The sequence below is a fragment of the Nyctereutes procyonoides genome, unplaced genomic scaffold, assembly GCF_905146905.1.
Source record: "Nyctereutes procyonoides isolate TBG_1078 unplaced genomic scaffold, NYPRO_anot_genome, whole genome shotgun sequence".
In the NCBI taxonomy this organism is placed as follows: Eukaryota; Metazoa; Chordata; class Mammalia; order Carnivora; family Canidae; genus Nyctereutes; species Nyctereutes procyonoides.
In genome coordinates, this window is record NW_026575024.1 from 22,127,764 (window position 1) to 22,148,278 (window position 20,515).

At 42.6% G+C, this 20,515-nt stretch overlaps 2 protein-coding genes across 4 annotated transcripts in view; both read left to right on the top strand.

Annotated features, from left to right (window-relative positions):
• MROH8 (maestro heat like repeat family member 8) overlaps positions 1-2,980 on the top strand; it is a 57,450-nt gene extending 54,470 nt beyond the window's left edge. The window contains exon 23 of the mRNA XM_055343368.1: positions 2,758-2,980. Coding sequence (XP_055199343.1) covers positions 2,758-2,876 — 119 coding nt within the window. The 3' untranslated portion in view covers positions 2,877-2,980. The remainder of the gene's footprint in view (positions 1-2,757) is intronic.
• Positions 2,981-18,963: 15,983 nt separating this feature from the next.
• RBL1 (RB transcriptional corepressor like 1) overlaps positions 18,964-20,515 on the top strand; it is a 61,672-nt gene continuing 60,120 nt past the window's right edge. Inside the window, exon 1 of one of the 3 annotated variants that reach the window (XM_055343338.1) lies at positions 18,964-19,295. In XM_055343338.1, the coding sequence (XP_055199313.1) occupies positions 19,140-19,295 (156 nt within the window). In that variant the 5' untranslated portion in view covers positions 18,964-19,139. Of the gene's footprint in view, positions 19,296-19,956; positions 20,025-20,515 lie in introns of those variants that run through there. The other 2 variants (XM_055343356.1, XM_055343347.1) reach the window with 2 other exon arrangements.

Sequence of the window (20,515 nt, forward strand, 5' to 3'; positions counted from 1 at the left end):
AAAAAAAAGAAAAGAAAAGAAATCTTTGGGCAGCCCCAGTGGCCCAGAGGTTTAGCGCCACCTTCGGCCCCAGGTGTGATCCCAGAGACGGGGGATCAAGTCCCACATCAGGCTCCCTGCATGGAGCCTGCTTCTCCCTCTGCCTGTGTGTCTGCCTCTGTGTGTGTGTGTCTGTCATGAATAAATAAATAAAACCTTTTTTTTTTAAATGAAATCTTTGGGGCGCCTACATGGCTCAGCAGTTGAGCGTGCCTGCCTTCAGCCCAGGGCATGATCCTGGAGTCCCGGGATCGAGTCCCACATCGGCCTCCCTGCATGGAGCCTGCTTCTCTCTCTGCCTGTGTCTCTGCTTCTCTCTCTCTCTCTCTCTCTCTCTCTCTCTCTCTCTCTGTCTCTCATGAATAAATAAAGTCTTAAAAAAAAAGAAATCTTGGGATCCCTGGGTGGCGCAGCGGTTTGGCGCCTGCCTTTGGCCCAGGGCGCGATCCTGGAGACCCGGGATCGAGTCCCACGTCGGGCTCCCGGTGCATGGAGCCTGCTTCTCCCTCTGCCTGTGTCTCTGCCTCTCTCTCTCTCTCTCACTGTATGACTATCATAAATAAATAAATAAAAATTAAAAAAAAAAGAAATCTTAAAGAAAAAAAAGATTATGCAAGAGACGCCTAGCTAGCTCAATCAGTACAGCATGCAACTCCTGGTCTCAAGGTCATAAGTTTGAGTACCTCATCAGGGGTAGAGTTCACTTAAAATATTAATTAAATTAAAAAAAGAGAGAGAGAGACCTGGGTGGCTCAGTGATTGAGCGTCTGCCTTTGGCTCAGGTCATGATCCTGGGGTCCCGGGATCGAGTCCTGCATCAGGCTCCCTGTAGGGGAGCCCACTTCTCCCTCTGCCTATGTCTCTGCCTCTCTCTGTGTGTCTCTCATGAATAAATAAATAAATAATTTTTTAAAATAAAAAGAAAAAAAGAAAAAATTATTTGTGTAAAAAAATTATAAGAGGTATTAACTAGATTTGTTGTAGTGGTGATCATTCTGCAGTATATACAAATATCAAATTATACTTAATAAAAATTGTTTTTCAATCATATGATCCTATAACATGGATATGCTATACTTTATTAAACTAATTTCTTAGTATTTCTAATCTTGGATGTTTTCCATTATTTTTTAAAGATTTATTTATTTATTTCTTCATGAGAGACACACACAGAGAGGCAGAGACATAGGCATAGGGAGAAGCAGGCTCCCTGCAGGGAGCCTGATGTGGGACTCCATCCCAAGACCCTCATGTGGTACTCGATCCCAGGACCCCAGATCACACCACAAACCACTGAGCTACCCAGGTGCCCCCATTTTTGTTATTTTTAAGTAACACTGGAATGAACATTCCTGTACCTATTTCTCCTTATTTTCATAGGTTAAATTCCTAGCAGTGAGATTGATAAGTCAAAGTATATATTTACTTAAAGGGTTTGATACACGTTGCCAAACTTCCCTATAAAAAAGGGATATGGGGCAGCCCCCGTGGCGCAGCGGTTTAGCGCCGCCTGCAGCCCAGGGTGTGATCCTGGAGACCCGGGATGGAGTCCCACATGGGGCTTCCTGCATGGAGCCTGCTTCTCCCTCTGCCTGTGTCTCTGCCTCTCTCTTCGCTCTCTCTGAATGAATAAATAAATCTTAAAAAAAAAAAAGAGGGATATCAATCTATGCTCATACCAGCACAGTGTATGATAATGTCAATTTTCAGGTGCCTGGCTGGCTCAGTCAGAAGAGCAACTCTTCAAGAGCAACTCTTGATCCCAGGGTCATGAATTCAAGCCCCATATTGGGTATAGAGATTACTAAAAAACAAAAAGACTTTTATTGTTTAATAATAAATAAAAAAGTCATCTTTCCCTTCACATATCTATGTTTGAATATTAATTTATTAATTAGTAGTTTGCCATTTTGACAGAAAAAGTCATACTGGTATCTCATTATTGTTTTGACTATGCCCAATGTGGGGCTTGAACTCACAATCCTGAGATGAAGAGTTATGCACTCTACTAACTGGGCCAGCCAACTGCCCCAAAGTTATGAAAAATATTACAGAAAAAAATGTTAATGGCTTGGATAAGAGATGATGCAATATTAAATAAAACAAGCAATTGTTATATAATATGTATAATTTAGTTTCATTTGAACAAAAAGGCACAGGAGTAACTGAATAGAAAAAAGAAACAAACATAACAGAGGTTTTCTCTGTTGGTCCAATTATAAGTAACTGATTTTCTTCTAATGCTTACATGTTATCTAAATTTTCTACACAATGAACGTATTTATTTTGCAAGAAGATACAAAAACTAACAAATTTTTTAAATAATAAATTTATTTTTTTATTGGTGTTCAATTTGAAAAACTAACAAATTTTTAAGAAAAAACTTAAAAAGAATAATTTAAGAGTAGCCTCTAGGACCAACACAGGAACTTAGAAATTAGCAGTCTTAGACATGGCTCGACAGGTACAGATAATTTAACTTTAGGTGGACTGCTTGACAGTGTGGTTATTGTAAAGGAGTATACTATTTGGCAATTCAAAAATGAATAAATTTTTTAGGTCAAAATTGGAATTGGTTTACAAATGTATAACTTTCAGACAGAGTCTTAGAAAAAGTCCTTCATCTCAGCTGCTATAGACTTATTGGCTGTTTGGTATGTGGACCAGAGATCATTTCCATAGATCTTCACCTCCAACCTGGGTTTTGTGGCCACTTAGATCTGAAAGCTCTGCTGCATGATCCTGAGCCCTCTCTGTGCATCATCGCCTCTCAGGCTCTCTTCCGAGTGCAGAAGGTGGGGGCTGAGCCAGATCCCAGGCAGTCCATTGCAGGTTGAGGAAGCTCATGGGCTGTCTTCCTACTTAGAAATGCAAGGCAAGTAACCTCGGGTAAAAATTAATTCTTTCAGAAACCACAAAAGTAATAGTCCCCCCTTTTTATTTTCAGACTTAAAGCAATGCTAGCCTGAAGCTACCTCCACCCATTTAATTACCTCAGAACATATTTTTTGCTGTCAAAATCTTTAAGGAATTAGGATATATAAGGGAAGCTAGCTCTTAGCTTAAATTTGTGAAAATAGTGAAATTCTGCTGAGTTTTTGAGGCATGCCAGAACTTCTATAAAGTTCTGGTCTTGATAAACAGATCTAGCATAGCTTCAAACGAGATTCTAAATAAATGTTAATATTGCAATGTTAGTATTGTTGGGTCTCTTATCAAAGCCCACTCTACTTATCAACAATCTGAAGAATAACAACCAATTCTTATAGTTTGATATTATTGGTGTATTTTTATAAAATCCCTGTGGTTTTTTTCTTCTCCTTTCTCTTTCCCTTAAAAACCTTCAAGCAGGAAAAAATTTCTGAAGTGGTAAATTCTAAATCTACCGCAGTTATGTAAGATTTCCACTCTGTACTTCCCCTTTTCATTTTCCTGATTCCCTCTCCTATAACTACTGTCAGATCCTCAGTTGGCTTTTGGATGGGAACCATTGTTTCTTGAGCACCCACCGTCTGCTTTAAGCATAGATGGAGAAAGTTTTCAAGTAGAAGTTTCCCAAGAAAGAGATTAGTTTGTGTTGGGTGAATACTTTGATAAGCTGCATATAGAAGGGTGGGAACCCCCAAGAGGCATACCAGATTAATTAGAAATGGTCCCTATTGGTCTATTTCCCAGGCTTTTGTCTGGTTAAGTAGAGAGCCACAGCTGAGTTGTCTAGGGCGATGGAGAGGCCTCTGGGAGATGGTATGAGAAAAGAGAGGCAATGAGTCAACTGGCATGTGAAAAAGACACATCCAATGGTGAATTGCATTAAGTTTTTGTTGTAAAGTGGGCAACATGAATCCTTACCACCCTGTACCCCAGATTTTCACCTTTCACCCCCAGCCCTCTGCCAAGACATCTTTACAACTTTCTTTGCGATTAATGGTAAATTGGGTTTGTTTCAGGGGTTGCCAACAGCATGCAGAGTGTGACTGCAAGAGAGTCCCTGCCCAAGAGAGGTCTTCATAGTTGAGACTAGCAGACAGGAGTTTTGAGCTAATAGCAGACCCCACCTGTCTGCTGAATTAAATCTTCACCTTTGAGCAGAGCCAAGAAGACACCTTGAGGATGGCTGCTGGATGTTAAACTTCAGTGCACTGAGCACATTTGAGTTACACGTTATCTTTTGCTGCCCCCTTCTTGGTCTCACTGCATTAAATCACCTTCACTCTCCACTTTTGAACTGTCCATTTTGTGGATTATCCAGTGAAAATGACTAACACTTAGAGTGTTTACAATGGGCCAGGCTCTAAGTACATTATATGATTAACTCTTTCAATCCTCAACCACTCCATGTATGATTCTCTGTTTATGAGGGACAGAATATGGAAGTGACTTGCACACAGTCACATAAATAGTAAATGCCAGGATTCAAACTCAAGAGTCTGGCTGCAAAGTCCACATTCTTGGCTGTTCTGCTCTACCCTTTTCTAATCTGCTCTGTCCCTCTCCTGTCAATAAATGCAGATCTACTCTACCATTAATCTCAGTTGCTGAACTCATACCCCAAATTCATGTAACCAAAAAGATGTTATAAAGTAATATTCAACCTCAAATAATAAAAACAAAGTTAGCATACCTAATTTATTTAATAGGATAGAATGTGCACCAAACACTGTAGAGTAGTGGACTTAGAACAAAAGGTGGTGATTGTGCTTGAGGAATATTGTTTGAATCCTGGGATTGATCTCATGTACTAGCTTGTCTCACAGCCATGAACAGAGTTTGGAATGTGGTATTGATCCCCACAGACGTGTAAGAGTTGGAAAGAATCCTTTCTCTTCACTCATATTCATGCCAGAGTCCCTTTCCTTCCAGGCAGATTTTTTTCTTTTTTCTTTTTTTTTAAGATTTATTTATTTATGATAGACATAGAGAGAGAGAGAGGCAGAGACACAGGAGGAGGGAGAAGCAGGCCCATGCCGGGAGCCTGATGTGGGACTCTATCCTGGGACTCCAGGATCATGCCCTGGGCCAAAGGCAGATGCTAAACCACTGAGCCACCCAGGGATCTGCAGATTTGTATTTTCTAACTAATACCACCAACAGGGAGGGGCAAGTACCATACTTATTTTATTTATGTTTCATTGTGTTAAAATTCACAGAAGGAAGCATCTATTAATAAGGTCTGGGACACCTAACTGGAACACTTGGTGGAACACACAACTCTATCTTGGAGTCATGAGTTCAAGCCCAATGTTGGAAATAAAGATTACTTTTTAAAAAAGAAGCAGCAGGGAGCACCTGGGTGGCTTAGTTGGCTAAGCATCTGCCTTTGGCTCAGGTCATGATCCCAGAGTCCTGGCATCAGGCTCCCAGCTCATTGGGGAGTCTGCTTCTCTCAATGCCCTGCACCCCACCCTGATCATGCTCGCTTGCTCGCTCTCTCTCTCTCTCAAATAAATAAAATCTTTAAAAAAAAAAAAAAAGCAGAAGCAGCAGCAGCAGCAGCAGAGGTCTGCTTTTTACCACATCAGCAGTTGGGAAAAACTGAAGAAGTACTAAATAGTGATTACATTAACAAGTCCTTTTATTCCAAATATCTCCATTATTTTTTAACAAGGCTCTCCTCAGATATAGGTTTGTGTTTTTATAGACTTTTTTAAATATACAAAAAAATTTCTGGACATTTAATTTTGTTATAATGCGTTAAAAGTTCAGTATAATTGAATATGATTTATTTTACTTTCATCATATACTATTAAAAGGTATTGTTCATTATCTATTACTGGCCCAGCTCTGTCTTTATTATTTTAGATTCTTACTTTTTTTACCCTGAATATTGCTTTTCTTCCTACCGAGATACATGTTTATAAAAAATTACTTTTTTTTCTTATTGAAAGATTAAGGGGCACCTGGGTGATTCAGTGGTTGAGCGTCTGCCTTTGACTCAGGTCATGATCCCGGGATTGAGTCCCGCATCAGGCTCCCTGTACGGAGTCTGCTTCTCCCTCTGCCTGTGTCTCTGCCTCTCTCTGTGTATCTCTCATGAATAAATAAAATATTTTTTTAAATTAAACTATCATGTAAGTAAAAGATGGGATTGGAGGAAGTGCAGAATCTCCTAAACATCAACCCTGACAAGTAAACTTGCACGAGGTAAAACTGTAAAATCTCTCTCCCCTACAGCTTCCCCTTCCTTCCTGGCTCCAAGCTCCTTTTTCTATCTCTGCCTCTCAGGAAAGATCTAATAATGAAAGATCATCTAATGAACTGCCTCTTATTATGATTAATAATGCAAGTTTTGGGCAGCTCCTGTGGCTCAGCGGTTTAGCGCCGCCTGCAGCCCAGGGCATGATCCTGGAGACCCTGGATAGAGTCCCACTCAGGCTCTCTGTATGATGCCTGCTTCTCCCTCTGCCTGTGTCTCTGCCTCTCTCTCTGTCTCTATGAATAAATAAATAAAATCTTTTAAAAAAATAATGCAGGGGATCCCTGGGTGGCGCAGCGGTTTGGCGCCTGCCTTTGGCCCAGGGCGCTATCCTTGAGACCCAGGATCGAATCCCACATCAGGCTCCCGGTGCATGGAGCCTGCTTCTCCCTCTGCCTGTGTCTCTGCCTCTCTCTCTCTCTCTCTCTCTCTCTGTGACTATCATAAATAAATAAAAATTAAAAAAAAATAATGCAAGTTTTAATGAGCTTAAGTCTTCTAGGGATGTTTGCTTTTAGGTAGAGCCTCTTAAGCCAAAGGCATGGATCTCTAATTGAGAAAGGGTAAGCACTACTGAGCAGGATGGAGAGAGGAGGTATTTGGAAATGAGGCCGGAGGTGATGATAGGGAACAGAGATTTTCCTATCATCCCAGGACTATATCCTATCAGTCGCTTTCCCTACCTCTTCCCAAACCCTTGTCAGAACACACCAGAAGCAAAGGATTAGAAAGGGTAATTAACAACTGCCTTTTGTTATGCAAAACACACACACAGCGAGGAAAGTGATGGATTCTGTTCTTCCTGAACAATGGTGACTTCCCAAGATAGAGGATGACTGACTGCCAGTAACTGAATGATTTAGTGATGTTTTCTCTACTTTCTCTCTCTCTGTAGAGTTTATAGTCTCATGTCCAAGGGAGATGGCATTGGTTTAAAATGGGTCCTACGGGGACGCCTGGGTGGCTCAGTGGTTGAGCATCTGCCTTCGGCTCAGGACATGATCCTGGAGTCCTGGGATCCAGTCCCACATCGGGCTCCCTGCATGGAGCCTGCTTCTCCCTCTGCCTGTGTCTCTGTGCCTCTCTCGGTGTCTCTCATGAATAAATAAATAAAATCTTTAAAAAAATAAATAAAATGGTTCCTATAGATATCAGAGAATCTTTATGAGGGAGCTGTCACTCCCCCCTCCCCTTTTGTCTTAATATACATGGCAGTGTGAATATAGCAAAGGACATTTTTCAAGGGCGTAGAGATATGGGGAGAGGTTACAAAGGAGATGGAGCTGAGAATCTAAAAAGGATGCTCACCTGTGAATGAGATAAAAGGTAGAAAGTTGAGACAGTATAGAAGATATATCATGGGATCCCTGGGTGGCGCAGCGGTTTAGCGCCTGCCTTTGGCCCAGGGCACGATCCTGGAGACCTGGGATCGAATCCCACGTCAGGCTCCCGGTGCATGGAGCCTGCTTCTCCCTCTGCCTGTGTCTCTGCCTCTCTCTCTCTCACTGTGTGCCTATCATAAATAAATAAAAATTTAAAAAAAAGAAGATATATCAAACATCAAACATGGAGTCCAGCCTTATTGGCCCCTTGGACACTAGTTTTCAGTGAAATCTTACCCCCAGACTACTTCAGAAAACCACAAAGAATCTGCCTCTCTAGTCACTCAAATATTTACAAGAGATTGGGACACCTGGGTGGCTCAGTGGTAGAGCGTCTGCCTCTGGCCTAGGACGTGATTCTGGAGTCCTGGGATCAAGTCCCACATCAGGCTCCATGCATGGAGCCTGCTTCTCCCTCTGCCTGTTGTCTCTGCCTCTCTCTCTCTCTCTCTCTCTCTCTCTCTCTCTCTGTCTCTCATGAATAAATAAAATCTTTAAAAAAAAGTATTTACAAGAGGTCACAATCCTACTTACTCCATACAAGGGTGTACCTCCCAAACATTTGTCTTTCAACTACCCACCAACCAAATCAAACCTACTAAATCCTGCTGACTTAAACTCTTGGTTATACATCAGATGATCTTAGGAAATCACTTTTGCGACAAAAAAAAACAAAAAAAAAAAAACAAAAAAAAAAAAACGGAGGAGGGAACAGGACACTAAAAAAGGAAAAGAATTTGTAGGCAGTTCAAGTATTCTGACCTTAAAGAAAATTGATTTTTCTAGGAAACACAAACTTTTCCCCTATAAGAGCCTCAGTGATTTCTAAAGAGTTTTTGTGTTCTATTACTGCCTAGTTTATCTTTTCTGTTTAAGAGCCCAAAGAATTAAAAAAAAGAGAGACCCCCAAAGAATTATAAAATCTGGTAGTTTCATATGAAATAATTTTTGTTTTCAAATAGGCTTTAAGCCAAACACATTTCTACAACTTCCTTTGTGGTATCCTGCTTTAGAGCTTTAAATAATCTTGTCAGAGTATCTTTCATTTTCAGCTTTTTTTTTTAAAGATTTATTTATTTATTTATGATAGAGAGAGAAAAAGACACACACAGTTGGAGGGAGAAGCAGGCTCCATGCCGGGAGCCTGACGTGGGACTCGATCCTAGGACTCCAGGATCACGCCCTGGGCCAAAGGCAGGCGCTAAACCACTGAGCCACCCAGGGATCCCCTCTTTTTTCAGATTTCTAAGTCAAAAGTCCTTTGCAAAAAAAAAAACTTTTCATCAACCGAATTATTAAAGTAATTGAAAATGGCATTTAAAAAAAGTGTCTTCTAAAAAAAAAAGTGTCTTCTAATTCAGACCTTCAGAACTTTTTGCTGTTAACTTGGGATTTGGGGCTTTTCTGTTAATTAATGAAATTGTTATGGCATTCTGGTTTTTGAAAGAACCTTTTAAAATGTTTGAAATAGGGGATCCCTGGGTGGCGCAGCGGTTTGGCGCCTGCCTTTGGCCCAGGGCGCGATCCTGGAGACCCGGGATCGAATCCCACGTTGGGCTCCCGGTGCATGGAGCCTGCTTCTCCCTCTGCCTATGTCTCTGCCTCTCTCTCTCTCTCTGTGACTATCATAAATAAAAACAAAAAAAATTAAAATGTTTGAAATATTAATATCATAACACAACCCAGGCCTCGTCACCACCAAAAGTGAAATAAAAACATGAAATAGATTGGGGTCCCTGGCTGGTTCAGTCTGTAGAGTATCTGACTCTTGATCTGAGGATCATGAGTTCAAGCCCCATGTTGGGCTTGGAGCCTACATCCCCTGCCTCCCCACCCCCACCTGAAATAGAAATTAGTTAAGTAGTTTTGCCTTGAAACAAAATCAGTAAGTGACCACATTTGAAAATAATCTCAAGAGACTCATTTCTGCATCGGATTCCTTATGTGAAGACCCTGTACATCAACACTTTAATCAGAATATTTAATCAGAATTTATTTGAACTTAAAATACAGTATATACAAAGAGAGGAGATCAGAAAACAGTTTTTTCTTGATTCATTATAGATTTATTATTACTATTTTTTAAAGGTTTTATTTATTGGGCAGCCTGGGTGGCTCAGCGGTTTAGCACTGCCTTCGACCTGAGGCCTGATCCGGGAGACCCGGGATCGAGTTCTGTGTCGGGCTCCCTGCGTGGAGCCTGCCTGTTGTGTCTCTGCCTCTCTCTCTCTCCCTCTCTCTCTCTCTCTCTCTGTCTCTCATGAAAAAAATAAAATCTTGAAAAAAATATTTTATTTATTTATTCATCAGAGACACAGAGAGACAGAGACATAGGCAGAGAGAGAAGCAGGTTCCATGCAGGAGCCCGATGTTTGACTTGATCCCGGGACTCCAGGATCATGGCCTCCAAAGGCAGATGCTCAACCACTGAGCCACCCAGACATCCCTATTGTAGATTAAAGTGGTAATGGATATGTGTTCAAAATTCAAGTAATAAAATATTCCTGGCCACCTATCTACTTCACCTCCCTGAGGTACCTGAAGGTACCATGCTACAAGTTTCTTATATCTCCAAGATACAATTATGCATTTATGAGTAAATATGTGTATTCTCTTCCCCACTTTTTTCCCCAAATTATAGTATTCTATACACACTTTTCTGTACCTAGCACTTTCTCTCATTAATAATTATTTGAGATTTTTCTATATTACTCCAAAAAGTTTCCTCATTCTTTATTCCTGCCCAGTATTTCATTGTACTTATTATAATAATGGACACTGAGGTAATTTCCAATCTTTGGCACAAACAATACTACAGTAATTATAGACCTATGTATTTCACACAGAGTCAAATGTGTTCTTAGAAGAAAATCCTAAAAGTGGAATTGCCAGGTTGAAGGATATGTCCTTTGTCAATTCAAATTAAAAGACTGGGAACAGTTACCCTCCAATGATATAAGAGCATGCTTTTCTCCCCACATCCTTGCCAGCACAATATTCTATTTACCCTACAAATTTTTATTTAATTCTTGGTATGGGGGCAGCCCCGTGGCTCAGCGGTTTAGCGCCGTCTTCAGCCCAGGGCCGGATTCCGGAGTCCCGGGATCGAGTCCCACATCGGGCTCCCTGCCTGGAGCCTTCAGAATTCTCCCTCTGCCTGTGTCTCTGCCTCTCTGTGCATCTCTTGTGAATAAATAAAATCTTTTTAAAAATAAATAAATAAAGGAACATTTGGGTGACTCAGTGGTTGAGTGTCTGCCTTTGGCTCAGGGCATAATCCCAGGACTCTGGAATCGAGTCCCACATCAGACTTCCTGCATGAAGTCTGCTTCTCCCTCTGCCTGTGTCTCTGTCTCTCTCTCTGTCTCTCGTGAATAAATAAAATTAAAAAAAAATTCTTGGTATGGGTTCAGACACTGTTCTAGGTGATCAGAACACATCAATGAATAAAATAGACCAAAATCCCTGCCCTAGTGGGGTTTATATTCTAAGGCCAGGATGACTGGGGGGGGGGGGGCGGTGAGAAAGGAGAGAGTCACAAATGAAGGAAGAGGGAAATGAAGTTATATAAGGGACCAGATCCAAATTCCCAGTAGGCCATGACAAAAAGTTTGGCTTAATTCTGAAATGGATAGTCACTGAAGCATTTTCAAACTTTTGGATTTTTGACAATAGGTTTAAAAAATGTTTTCAGTGGTTTAAGTTTGCATATTCTTCTTATTAGAAGGGTTGAGGGGTACCTGGGTGGCTCAGTGGGTTGAGCACCTGCCTTTGGCTCAGGTCATATTCCCAGGTTCCTGGGATTGAGTCCCACATTGGGCTCCCCACAGGGTGTCTGCTTCTCCCTCTGCCTATGTCTCTGCCTCTATGTGTCTCTCGTGAATAAATAAAATCTTAAAAAAAGGTTTGAGCACCTTTTCATGTCTTAAATGCTAAATTATTTCCTTTTTTAAGTATTCAAATCCTTTCCTCATTTTAAGGATGTTTGTTAGTCTTTTCATGTTGATCCACAGGAATTTTTGTATATTGAGGAATACCTTTGGTTTGTTACTTTAGTTACAAAGTTAGTTAACATCTGAAATGGTCTAGCTACATGGATTTTTGCTTTTGGCTGTTGCATTTCAAACTTCAGGGCCATAGTAATAAGTGTGCTTGTATATGGAAATTAATTCATGATTCTCTATTCCTGCATCTTATTTATATGTTTTGTTTTGTGAAATCAAATATAGAGAAAAAAATAATTTCTGAAATGACAAAATGCCTAGAAGTTCTTAGGTGCATTTTTTTAATTAACAGCTAATCAATAAAAACAGGTAATAAATATCAAGTATCATAGCATACGTACATGACAGCCTTTTTCCTTTATTTTATTTTATAGCATACATATTTAATAGGTTAATTTTTGGAGTAAGTATAAAGTTCAAAAGATCCCAAAGACACAGAGTAAAAAGTAAATTTCCTTGTTCCTATCTCACTACTATTGCATTCCTTTTCCCTCAAGCAACTACGGTTCCCAGTTTATTTATCCTTCCAGAGATACCTTATATGGATGTATGTGTATGTATAACCTTCAATATGTTTGCTCTAAGTGGACCCATTCCTAATCTCAATTATTCAATGTAAATTCATGCATTAAAAATCATCTATACTGGGACGTATGGGTGGCTCAGTAGGTTAAGTGTCTGCCTTTGGCTCAGGTCCTAGGATCAAGCCCCACATCAGGCTCCCCACTCAGTAAGGAGTCTGCTTCTCCCTCTGACCCTACCCCCTCTCATGCTCTTTCTCTCTCAAATAAATAAATAAAATCTTTAAAAAAAATCAGCTATACTGACAGGGATAACATGTTTTAAGGTGTAGAAATAAAGATTAGCTTCATTTGTTTCTGGTGCAGTAAGAAAACTGGAAAGAAAATAGTTATGATTGTCATTTGTATGGAAGTGTCACATAATTTTTTCCTTTGTATTAGTTGTATAATTTAGACATTGTTACTGCCATTTTACAGATGAGGAAATAGGCTCAGAGAGGTTTAAAAATGTGCTAAAGAACACAAAATCAGTTAGGACTTAAACTCATATGTCTTCATTCTAATTCTCTACTTTCTTTAGAGTAGAGGGTACAGCCATGGAGAAAAATCTTAGCTATTTCAAAGGAGGAAAATATCCATCTCTCTATACTGAATGTGGAAATTGAAATGAGGAATAATCAGGAATAATCTCACTAAGACTGCTACTGCCGTCTTTGAGTATTACATGCATACTTCTTATATGGTTTGACTTTTCAACCAGGATCTTCTGCTAAGGGATATCTGGGGTGGTTTTTAGCTAACAAAGTTCAGGTTTCCAGCTCTCCTGGGATTAAGGGGGAGCAGGAGTTTTTTTCAAGCGGTGGATGACAACTTTGTTTAGGAATGTTTTGTAGGGTAGCCTGAGTGGCTCAGTGGTTTAGCGCCACCTTCAGCCCAGGGCCTGATCCTGGAATCCCGGGACTGAGTCCAGGTCGGGCTCCTTGCATGGAGCCTGCTTCTCCCTCTGCCTGTGTCTCTGCCTCTCTCTCTCTTGCTTGCTCATGAATAAATAAAATAAAAAATCTTAAAAAAAAAAAAAAAAGGAATGTCATTTGTAGATGATTTTAATTTTTTCCTTTTTTTTTAACATACAGTGCAATATTGGTTTCATATAGTTAACACATAGTGCAATATTGGTCTCTGGAGTAAAATTTAATGATTCATCACTTACATGAAATGCCCAGTGCTCATCACAACAAGTGTCCTCTTGAATACCCATCATCCATCTAGCCCTTGTCCTGTCCACCTCCCTCCATTAACCCTCAGGTTGCTCTCTAACATTATGGGTCACTTAGGGCTTGTTTCCCTCTCTCGTTTTTTTAGGGGGAGCAGGATTAATCCAGGTATGTATGGATTCAGGAAACAAAAATGATCATAATTTTTGGTCCTAGGTAGAATTACGTCTGTGTCAGTACAATCTCTTAAAGGAAAACTTAAAAGAAAATGCTATCCTTGGGACGCCTGGGTGGCACAGTGGTGAGCATCTGCCTTCGGCTCAGGGAGTGATCCTGGGTACAAGGATTAAGTCCCGCATCAGGCTCCCTGCGAGGAGTCTGCTTCTCCGTGTCTATATCTCGACTCTCTGTACTCTCATGAATAAATAAAATCTTAAAAAATGCATTCCTGAAATATCTTCCTTTGACTAAATTAAGTGCAGTAGGCATAGATTTTGAAAAAGTCCTTAAAATTACATTTTTAAGTTAAATTGGGCTCTTCAGTTTCTGATTTCCCCAATGTATAAAGGAAGAGGAACAAAAATCACTTAATTGTCCTTGTGGTGAACTGGCACTATTTTCCTGGTAGGCACCAAGTTCAAGGATCACAACTTTAGTTTTTCTTGGGAGGACCAAGAGCAGTAAGAATGGTGAGGTCAGGTCTAGCCCCTCCCCCACCACTATCAACTGGTTTTTTTGACAGAAGGTTAGGTGAGTAGTTAGTCTTTCATTATAGGAACATGTGCATGCCAAGTACCTGCTTAGGCATAGTAAAGCTGAGGGATAAAAAAAATTTTTTTGAAATAATTTCAAAATGAAATAGCTAGGAAAAACAATCAGAACTTTGTTTCACTTTCTTACATGTAATCTGTGTTTTAGAATTGCTTATATTTTCAGTTACATTTGGGAGGGTATGTACTATAATCATTTTAGTTTTGGAGCCTCTAAAGACCCTAATCAGGCTCTGAACTTTTGCTCTGGGGAACTCTGAAATATTAAACCACAATAGGGAGGCTAATCATAGGGCCTATTACACAATGGAATCAAAATAGAAACAACCTTCATGATGTAGCTGGATCAGAAATGAAAGGCAGAGTAAATGCTTTGCTACCCATAGTTCATTTTGTACTCAGAATTCAGTTTAGTATTAAATGAGCATACTGCTAGATAGTAGGGAAAAAAAAAACAGCATGAACCCTGATGAAAAGTAGGGAAAGCATACCAACGAAAGACAAAGATAAAGCATGCAGGTGAGGCTGGATTTGACATGTGTCTTTGATGGTGAACTGCCTAAATCTGATTCAATTGTAATACTGTGAACCCCTGAAAAGTTTTAAGAGAGTGACATGATGTATATGTTGCTTGAGAAAAATTAGTAACTAAATGTAAGATGGTTTGGAAAACAAAACATAAAATGTTGAGAGATAACTAGAAACCTGGTAGAGAGAGGAATCCACAAGATTTAGTGACTAGGTGTAGGGGATAAAGGAGTTGAGGAGTTAATGATTAAGAGGAAAGCATCGGCTGGTTTTTTGGAGGGGAGGTTGATGACTATGGCAGTATTTATTGAAAAACAAGGACATACTTTAGTTACAGTCCAAAACGTGGGGGGAGTAATGTTTAAATAATGCTTTATTTCATAAGGGAAATAAGGGAACATAAGAGCATTTTCCTTTTATCTTGGCCTCAATACCAAGGCCTGTACTTCCTAATAATTCAATTCAGGAGAATCTGAGAATTACAACATGGCAAAATAAAAAATAAAAAAAAAGTCACTGATTTGATGTAAAAGGTTACAGATCAGGTGAATCAAAAGATTAGGAGAGGAGAGTGGAAGGCCTTACACAGACCAGATATGACTAACTGAAAATCCAAAGTTAGGGCCTGAATCCAGTCCTTAAGAGAAGGAAAAATGTATAATGTTTCTCAGTTTTTGTTTGCTGGATGGCATTTGAGAGGGGCTTCTTTTGTTCTTGGATCATTTTTAAGCCAGCCATCCTCCTTATTAGTTCAAGTCTAGATGATCTGAAAATCACAGCAAAGGAAGAATCCGTATATTGCACATAGCAGGCATTCATTAAACATTTGTGGAATGAAGAAATGAAGAATTTTCATAGTATGCATGAAGTGTGAAAAGAGGAGAATCAAATCCAGTAGCAAAGAAGAAATGGGCTTGAGTCCATATACTGCAACTCACTGAAAGCCAAACTACTATAGAAATGAAAAATGGGGCATTGAGTCTCTGGTTTGGGTTGGTTTATAATTCCTGAGACCTCTTTCCTTTTATCTTGGTTTCTTTTCAAGGTCAGAATCACCCTCTCTGCAGTTCAGATCTGAATAAAAAAAGAAATCAATTAGTTATGGCAAAGGCAGAAGACTTGAGGATTCTTATCTCTTGTGATCTTGTCCAGGACCAGCTATGAAAGCCAGGATCCCATGGGGCCAACTTAGTTTTACTCCATTTCTCCTCAAAAAATTCTGACCATAATGTTTGCATCTGACAGACCAAGTGGTATTTCTCAACAGTTGTTCCAAACCTTTACCATTCTCAACCCCCTACTACATGTTGCTCTATTTTGCACTCAGCAGAGCACCTAGCAGTTCTGTTTAATCTAGATGTAAGGTGATATTCCAGACAGGAGCTACCAAGAGGAAGGCCAGACTCTGGATTCCTAGCTTAGCCACCTTTTCCAGGGCCTAGGTAAATCAGTGATCTCTTTATTTTTAGTCTCTCTCTGTCTGCTCCTGGCCCTAATTATTCACATACGTTTTCTTCTATGCTAGACAATTCCCTTCCTTCTGCCTCTCCACCACCAAACTTCTTAGAAGCTTTAACTTCCTACTTCCAACTTTCTGACTTTACTCCCTCCCATTAGCCCCTCAGCTACAGTAATCTGGCTCTCATTCCCACCATGCTAAAGAAAACTGCTCTGGCAAATGTCATTAAAAACGTATGAATGAAAAAAACAAACATATGAACGATAATATACAAGGTCTTTCTTTGAACTCTATTTGGATTCTCTGCAATGTTGGGCTCTATGGAGTACTTTTTTCCTAGCCTTCGAGATACTACTCCTCTATTTTTATACCTGTGTGGACAGATTAATTCATTCATTCCTCAAATTGTGCCCATCTCTGAAATGTAGGTGTTCCTAAAGGTTCTATCCTTGAGTCTCTTCTTATGCTAACACACTCCTTACCCTTAGCCTCAGGTATTGCCTGAATATTCCCAAATCCTGATGTCCAGACTGCCCCTACTCCTGAAGCTCTCTCTCAAATAAGCTCAGGTTAATTAGAAAACAAATGAGCCACTACAAGAGGGACTTCACCCATGGTTTACCTCCACTAATCCTGACCTTTGGTAAGAGGAGAAAAGTTAGAAGGATGTTAAACCTTGATATAGACCTCTTGGAACTGAATATAGACCTCCCCTCAATTATCCATACCCATCCTCTAAGTAAATAAAAACTATTGGGAGGAAAGTCTCTGTGCAGACACTATGTGCCAACATTTCTAGACAATAATGAGATGGTCCTAAAGTCAGCTGCAGTAGTAGCTTCTAGAAGGAAGAAGAGTTGGAAGTGCCACATGGGTGTTTTAGTTTGATTTTGAGTTTGGAGGGTGAGAGGAGATCGAGTCTTTACTCATTTGAGATCCAGCTTGCAGCTGGTTTCCAATTCCAACCCTCTGGAAGTGTAGACAATCTAGAATAGACTGGGAAATTGCTAGGAGAGAGGTGAGAGAGGCTACCTTGCAGGATCCATCAGCCTCCTCTTAAACTTCCTGCAGGCATCCCAAACACAGTGGCTCTATAACTGATCTCATCCCTCTGCTTGTACTCCCATTCTAGTTGACAGCAGCATCACCTTTCACCCTCTTGATCTAGATGGAAACTTCTGTTAATAGGGACTCTTCCCTGTTTAGCAGTGCCCCATTCAGTTCTAAGAGACCTCTCTCCAGAGTGGCTCCTTTCAATGCTGGACAAGCCCCCAACATCTCCACACCTCTAGTCTCTACTCCATCTGATCTATGTGTCCCACTGTAGCCAGAGAGACATTCCCAGAATGCTATGGGTCATTTATCACCTCTTTTCATTAAAACCTCCATTGATAGCATCTAGGCTTTTAGTAGGGTATATGAGGTCCTTTGTAACCTACCTTGACCTATCTTCCATTTTCATCTCTGGTGACTCCTTCCCTCATCCGGGCATCAACGGACTCTTTGTAATTTTTCTTTTTCTTTTTTTTTTTTATTTACTTATGATAGTCATATATATATAGAGAGAGAGGCAGAGACACAGGCAGAGGGAGAAGCAGGCTCCATGCACCGGGAGCCCGATGTGGGATTCGATCCCGGGACTCCAGGATCGCGCCCTGGGCCAAAGGCAGGCGCCAAACCGCTGCGCCACCCAGGGATCCCTCTTTGTAATTTTTCAAACACACTTTGTGAAGTACTGAGTGCCAACTATGAGCCAGGCGCTAATCTAAACTTTGTAATACAGTGAACATGAAAAATAGGTCCCTGCTCTCATGTGATTCACATTTTAGTAGGAAGAGCCAGTGAATAAACAAGATAATTTCAGATAGTTATAATGGTGCTATGGAAACCATGAAATGGGGTGTTAGGGGGGTGGGTCAGCTACTTTTAGATAGTGCTCTGGAAGGGCCTGAGAAGGTAATACTTAGTTGAACTTGATGACAAGGAGGAGCCAAACAAGCAAAGACCTGCTATAGAGTATTTTGGGACCGACTGATCAGCATGTGAGAAAGGCCTTGAGGCAAGAACTAGCTTGGCTGCTTGGCATTTTCAAGGTTCCCAAACTAAGCAGTGAGGCTGCACCTTGTTATATACTTGGGTAGGGGCAATGAGATGAGGCCAGATCACAGGGGCCCTGTGGGCCACTGAGTTTGGATACGATTTTAAGGGCAAGAGGAATCTACTGAAAGATTCTGAGCTAAGGAGTGACATGGTCTGGGCTCTTCCTAGATAAAGGGTTTCAGTGGAGCAGAAGTATACGCTTGGGAGACCAGTTGCATGCCTTCAGGCATGCGCTCAGGCCATTCCCAAGCCTGGAATGACGGCCCTTCGGGGAGCTGATTACTGCAAGTCTCTCAGCCCAGGTCAAGCCTAGTTTGCCTCGCCAGCCCTTCAACCATTCAACAGATCACTCACGGAGCACGGGAAAGCGTCCCGAAGCCTCCCGCCGTCACAGAACCACTTTTTTTTGTTCCTGCCTCCGTCTCCTAACTCAAGGGGCAAGGCTCAGTCAGACTATGTTTGGCGGGACGGTGGCAAACCCAGGCCCGAGGGTTAGTGGTACAGAGAAGGCTGCTCGGTAAGACGATGGAGGCCCAAACCAAAGAGCCGGTTAGACCAGGGCGGCGCAGCGGGCGTCCGGACAGGATACGGACTACAATTCCCAGCAGACTGCGCGCGCCGGCCGATCCCTCCGCACCAACTTACTCCGCCGGCTGGGCTGACCGCTGCCCGCCAAGGACCAAACTCAGGGCTTTTTTTTCTGGAACTGAGGTCCATCTTCTTATCACAGTTCCAGAGCGAGACCACCGAGTGCCTTGAAGGAGAAACGGACTTTTTTGAGGAGAAATGCGGATGCGGACTACCGGAGAGACGTCGCTCTGAAGCCGCCGAGTTTCGCGCGCTTTGGCGCGGGGGGTTGTGGGTAGCGCGCCCAGGAGGGAGAAAGGAGCCGGGGGGCTGTGACCGCGCCGCCCGCGGGGCCGGAGGGAATGTTCGAAGACGACCCCCACGCCGAGGGGGCGGCGGTAGTCGCCGCGGCCGGGGAGGCGCTGCAGGCCCTGTGCCAAGAGCTGAACCTGGACGAGGGGAGCGCGGCCGAAGCCCTGGACGACTTCACCGCCATCCGGGGCAACTACAGTCTAGAGGTGAGCGGCGGCAGGTGGGCGGCCGGACCCGACCCCCGCCAGGCCCCACCCCCGCCCCGCCCCTGCCCCACCCTGTGGGGCGGTGGGAGTTTACCCACCGGGAAGGGTCGCTGCCCCGCCGGGCGCCGCAGAGGGCGGAGGGGGACGGGCGCGCGTAGACACCGACTATCCATTTTCTTTCTGAGGCGGGAAACCGAAGTCCGGAAGAGGAGCGGCTAGTCCGAGGTCGCACGCCCCCTCGGCGGGGGAGGGGTGGGGGTTCCCTAGACTCCGACCAGCTTCGCTTCGCCCAGCTGAGCGCCGCGGACATCACGATAGCGCCTGTAAATCTATTAAAAAAAAAAACAAAAAACAAAAAAAACAACCAAAGAACCAAGTGCGGGAATGCTAAGAGCTGAAGTGAGCTATAGTGCTGACATCACCGCCCAAGCCCTTTAAACACGTCATCTCGGTTCTCGCCACTACCCGGAGAGCCCGACCCGTGACCCCCATCCCACGGGAGCGCCTAAGCTACGTGGCCAGGGGCGCGCGGCTGCTGGTGGAGCCGCGCGGGGGAGTCGGAGCCTTCGGACCGCTCCCTCACCCCGCCCCGCGGCCTCGCCCGGGAGGGCGGAGGTGTGGGGTGCTGGCCTGCCCGAGAGCGTTCAGCAGGTGGGGCCCAGCCCTCAGCCCGCGCCTGGTCTCGCCTCAGGGCCCTGAGGCTTAGCGCAGCGCCTGGCTCTGAATAAGGTTAGTGTGGCCGGTCATTACCGGATTCCTCACCCCACACCCCAGCCCCAGCCCTGTCCTCGCGGGAGTCCTCACAGCCGCCCTGTGAACGTGGCAGCGCAGTATTGTACCTGCTCTCCGGGTAGAGGACTGGCCTGCCTGTGCAGGGCCATTCTGCTGTTTGTTACAGGAAGCCAGTGTAGAGGTCGGAATGGGATGTATTTCAGCACTTCACTCTAAAATTCAGAGGCTTTCCCGCACAATCTGACTCACCGGGTAAAATAAGTAATTCCTGGGTTCAGAGGCATGTAGGTGGGTATGTGGAGTTGAGCGTGTACGTGTGTCTGTTACACGAGGCGGGAAAATACCTAAGAGAGACACTCTTACGTGTCTCTGGGATAGGACCGGGTAAACTGGATACAGGACAGCGACCATCCATGGGTGGCACGGCTCAAGAAAGAATAAGAAAGTAAGGGGGGATTATGGATTATGCCTACTCAGTGAAAACAAAC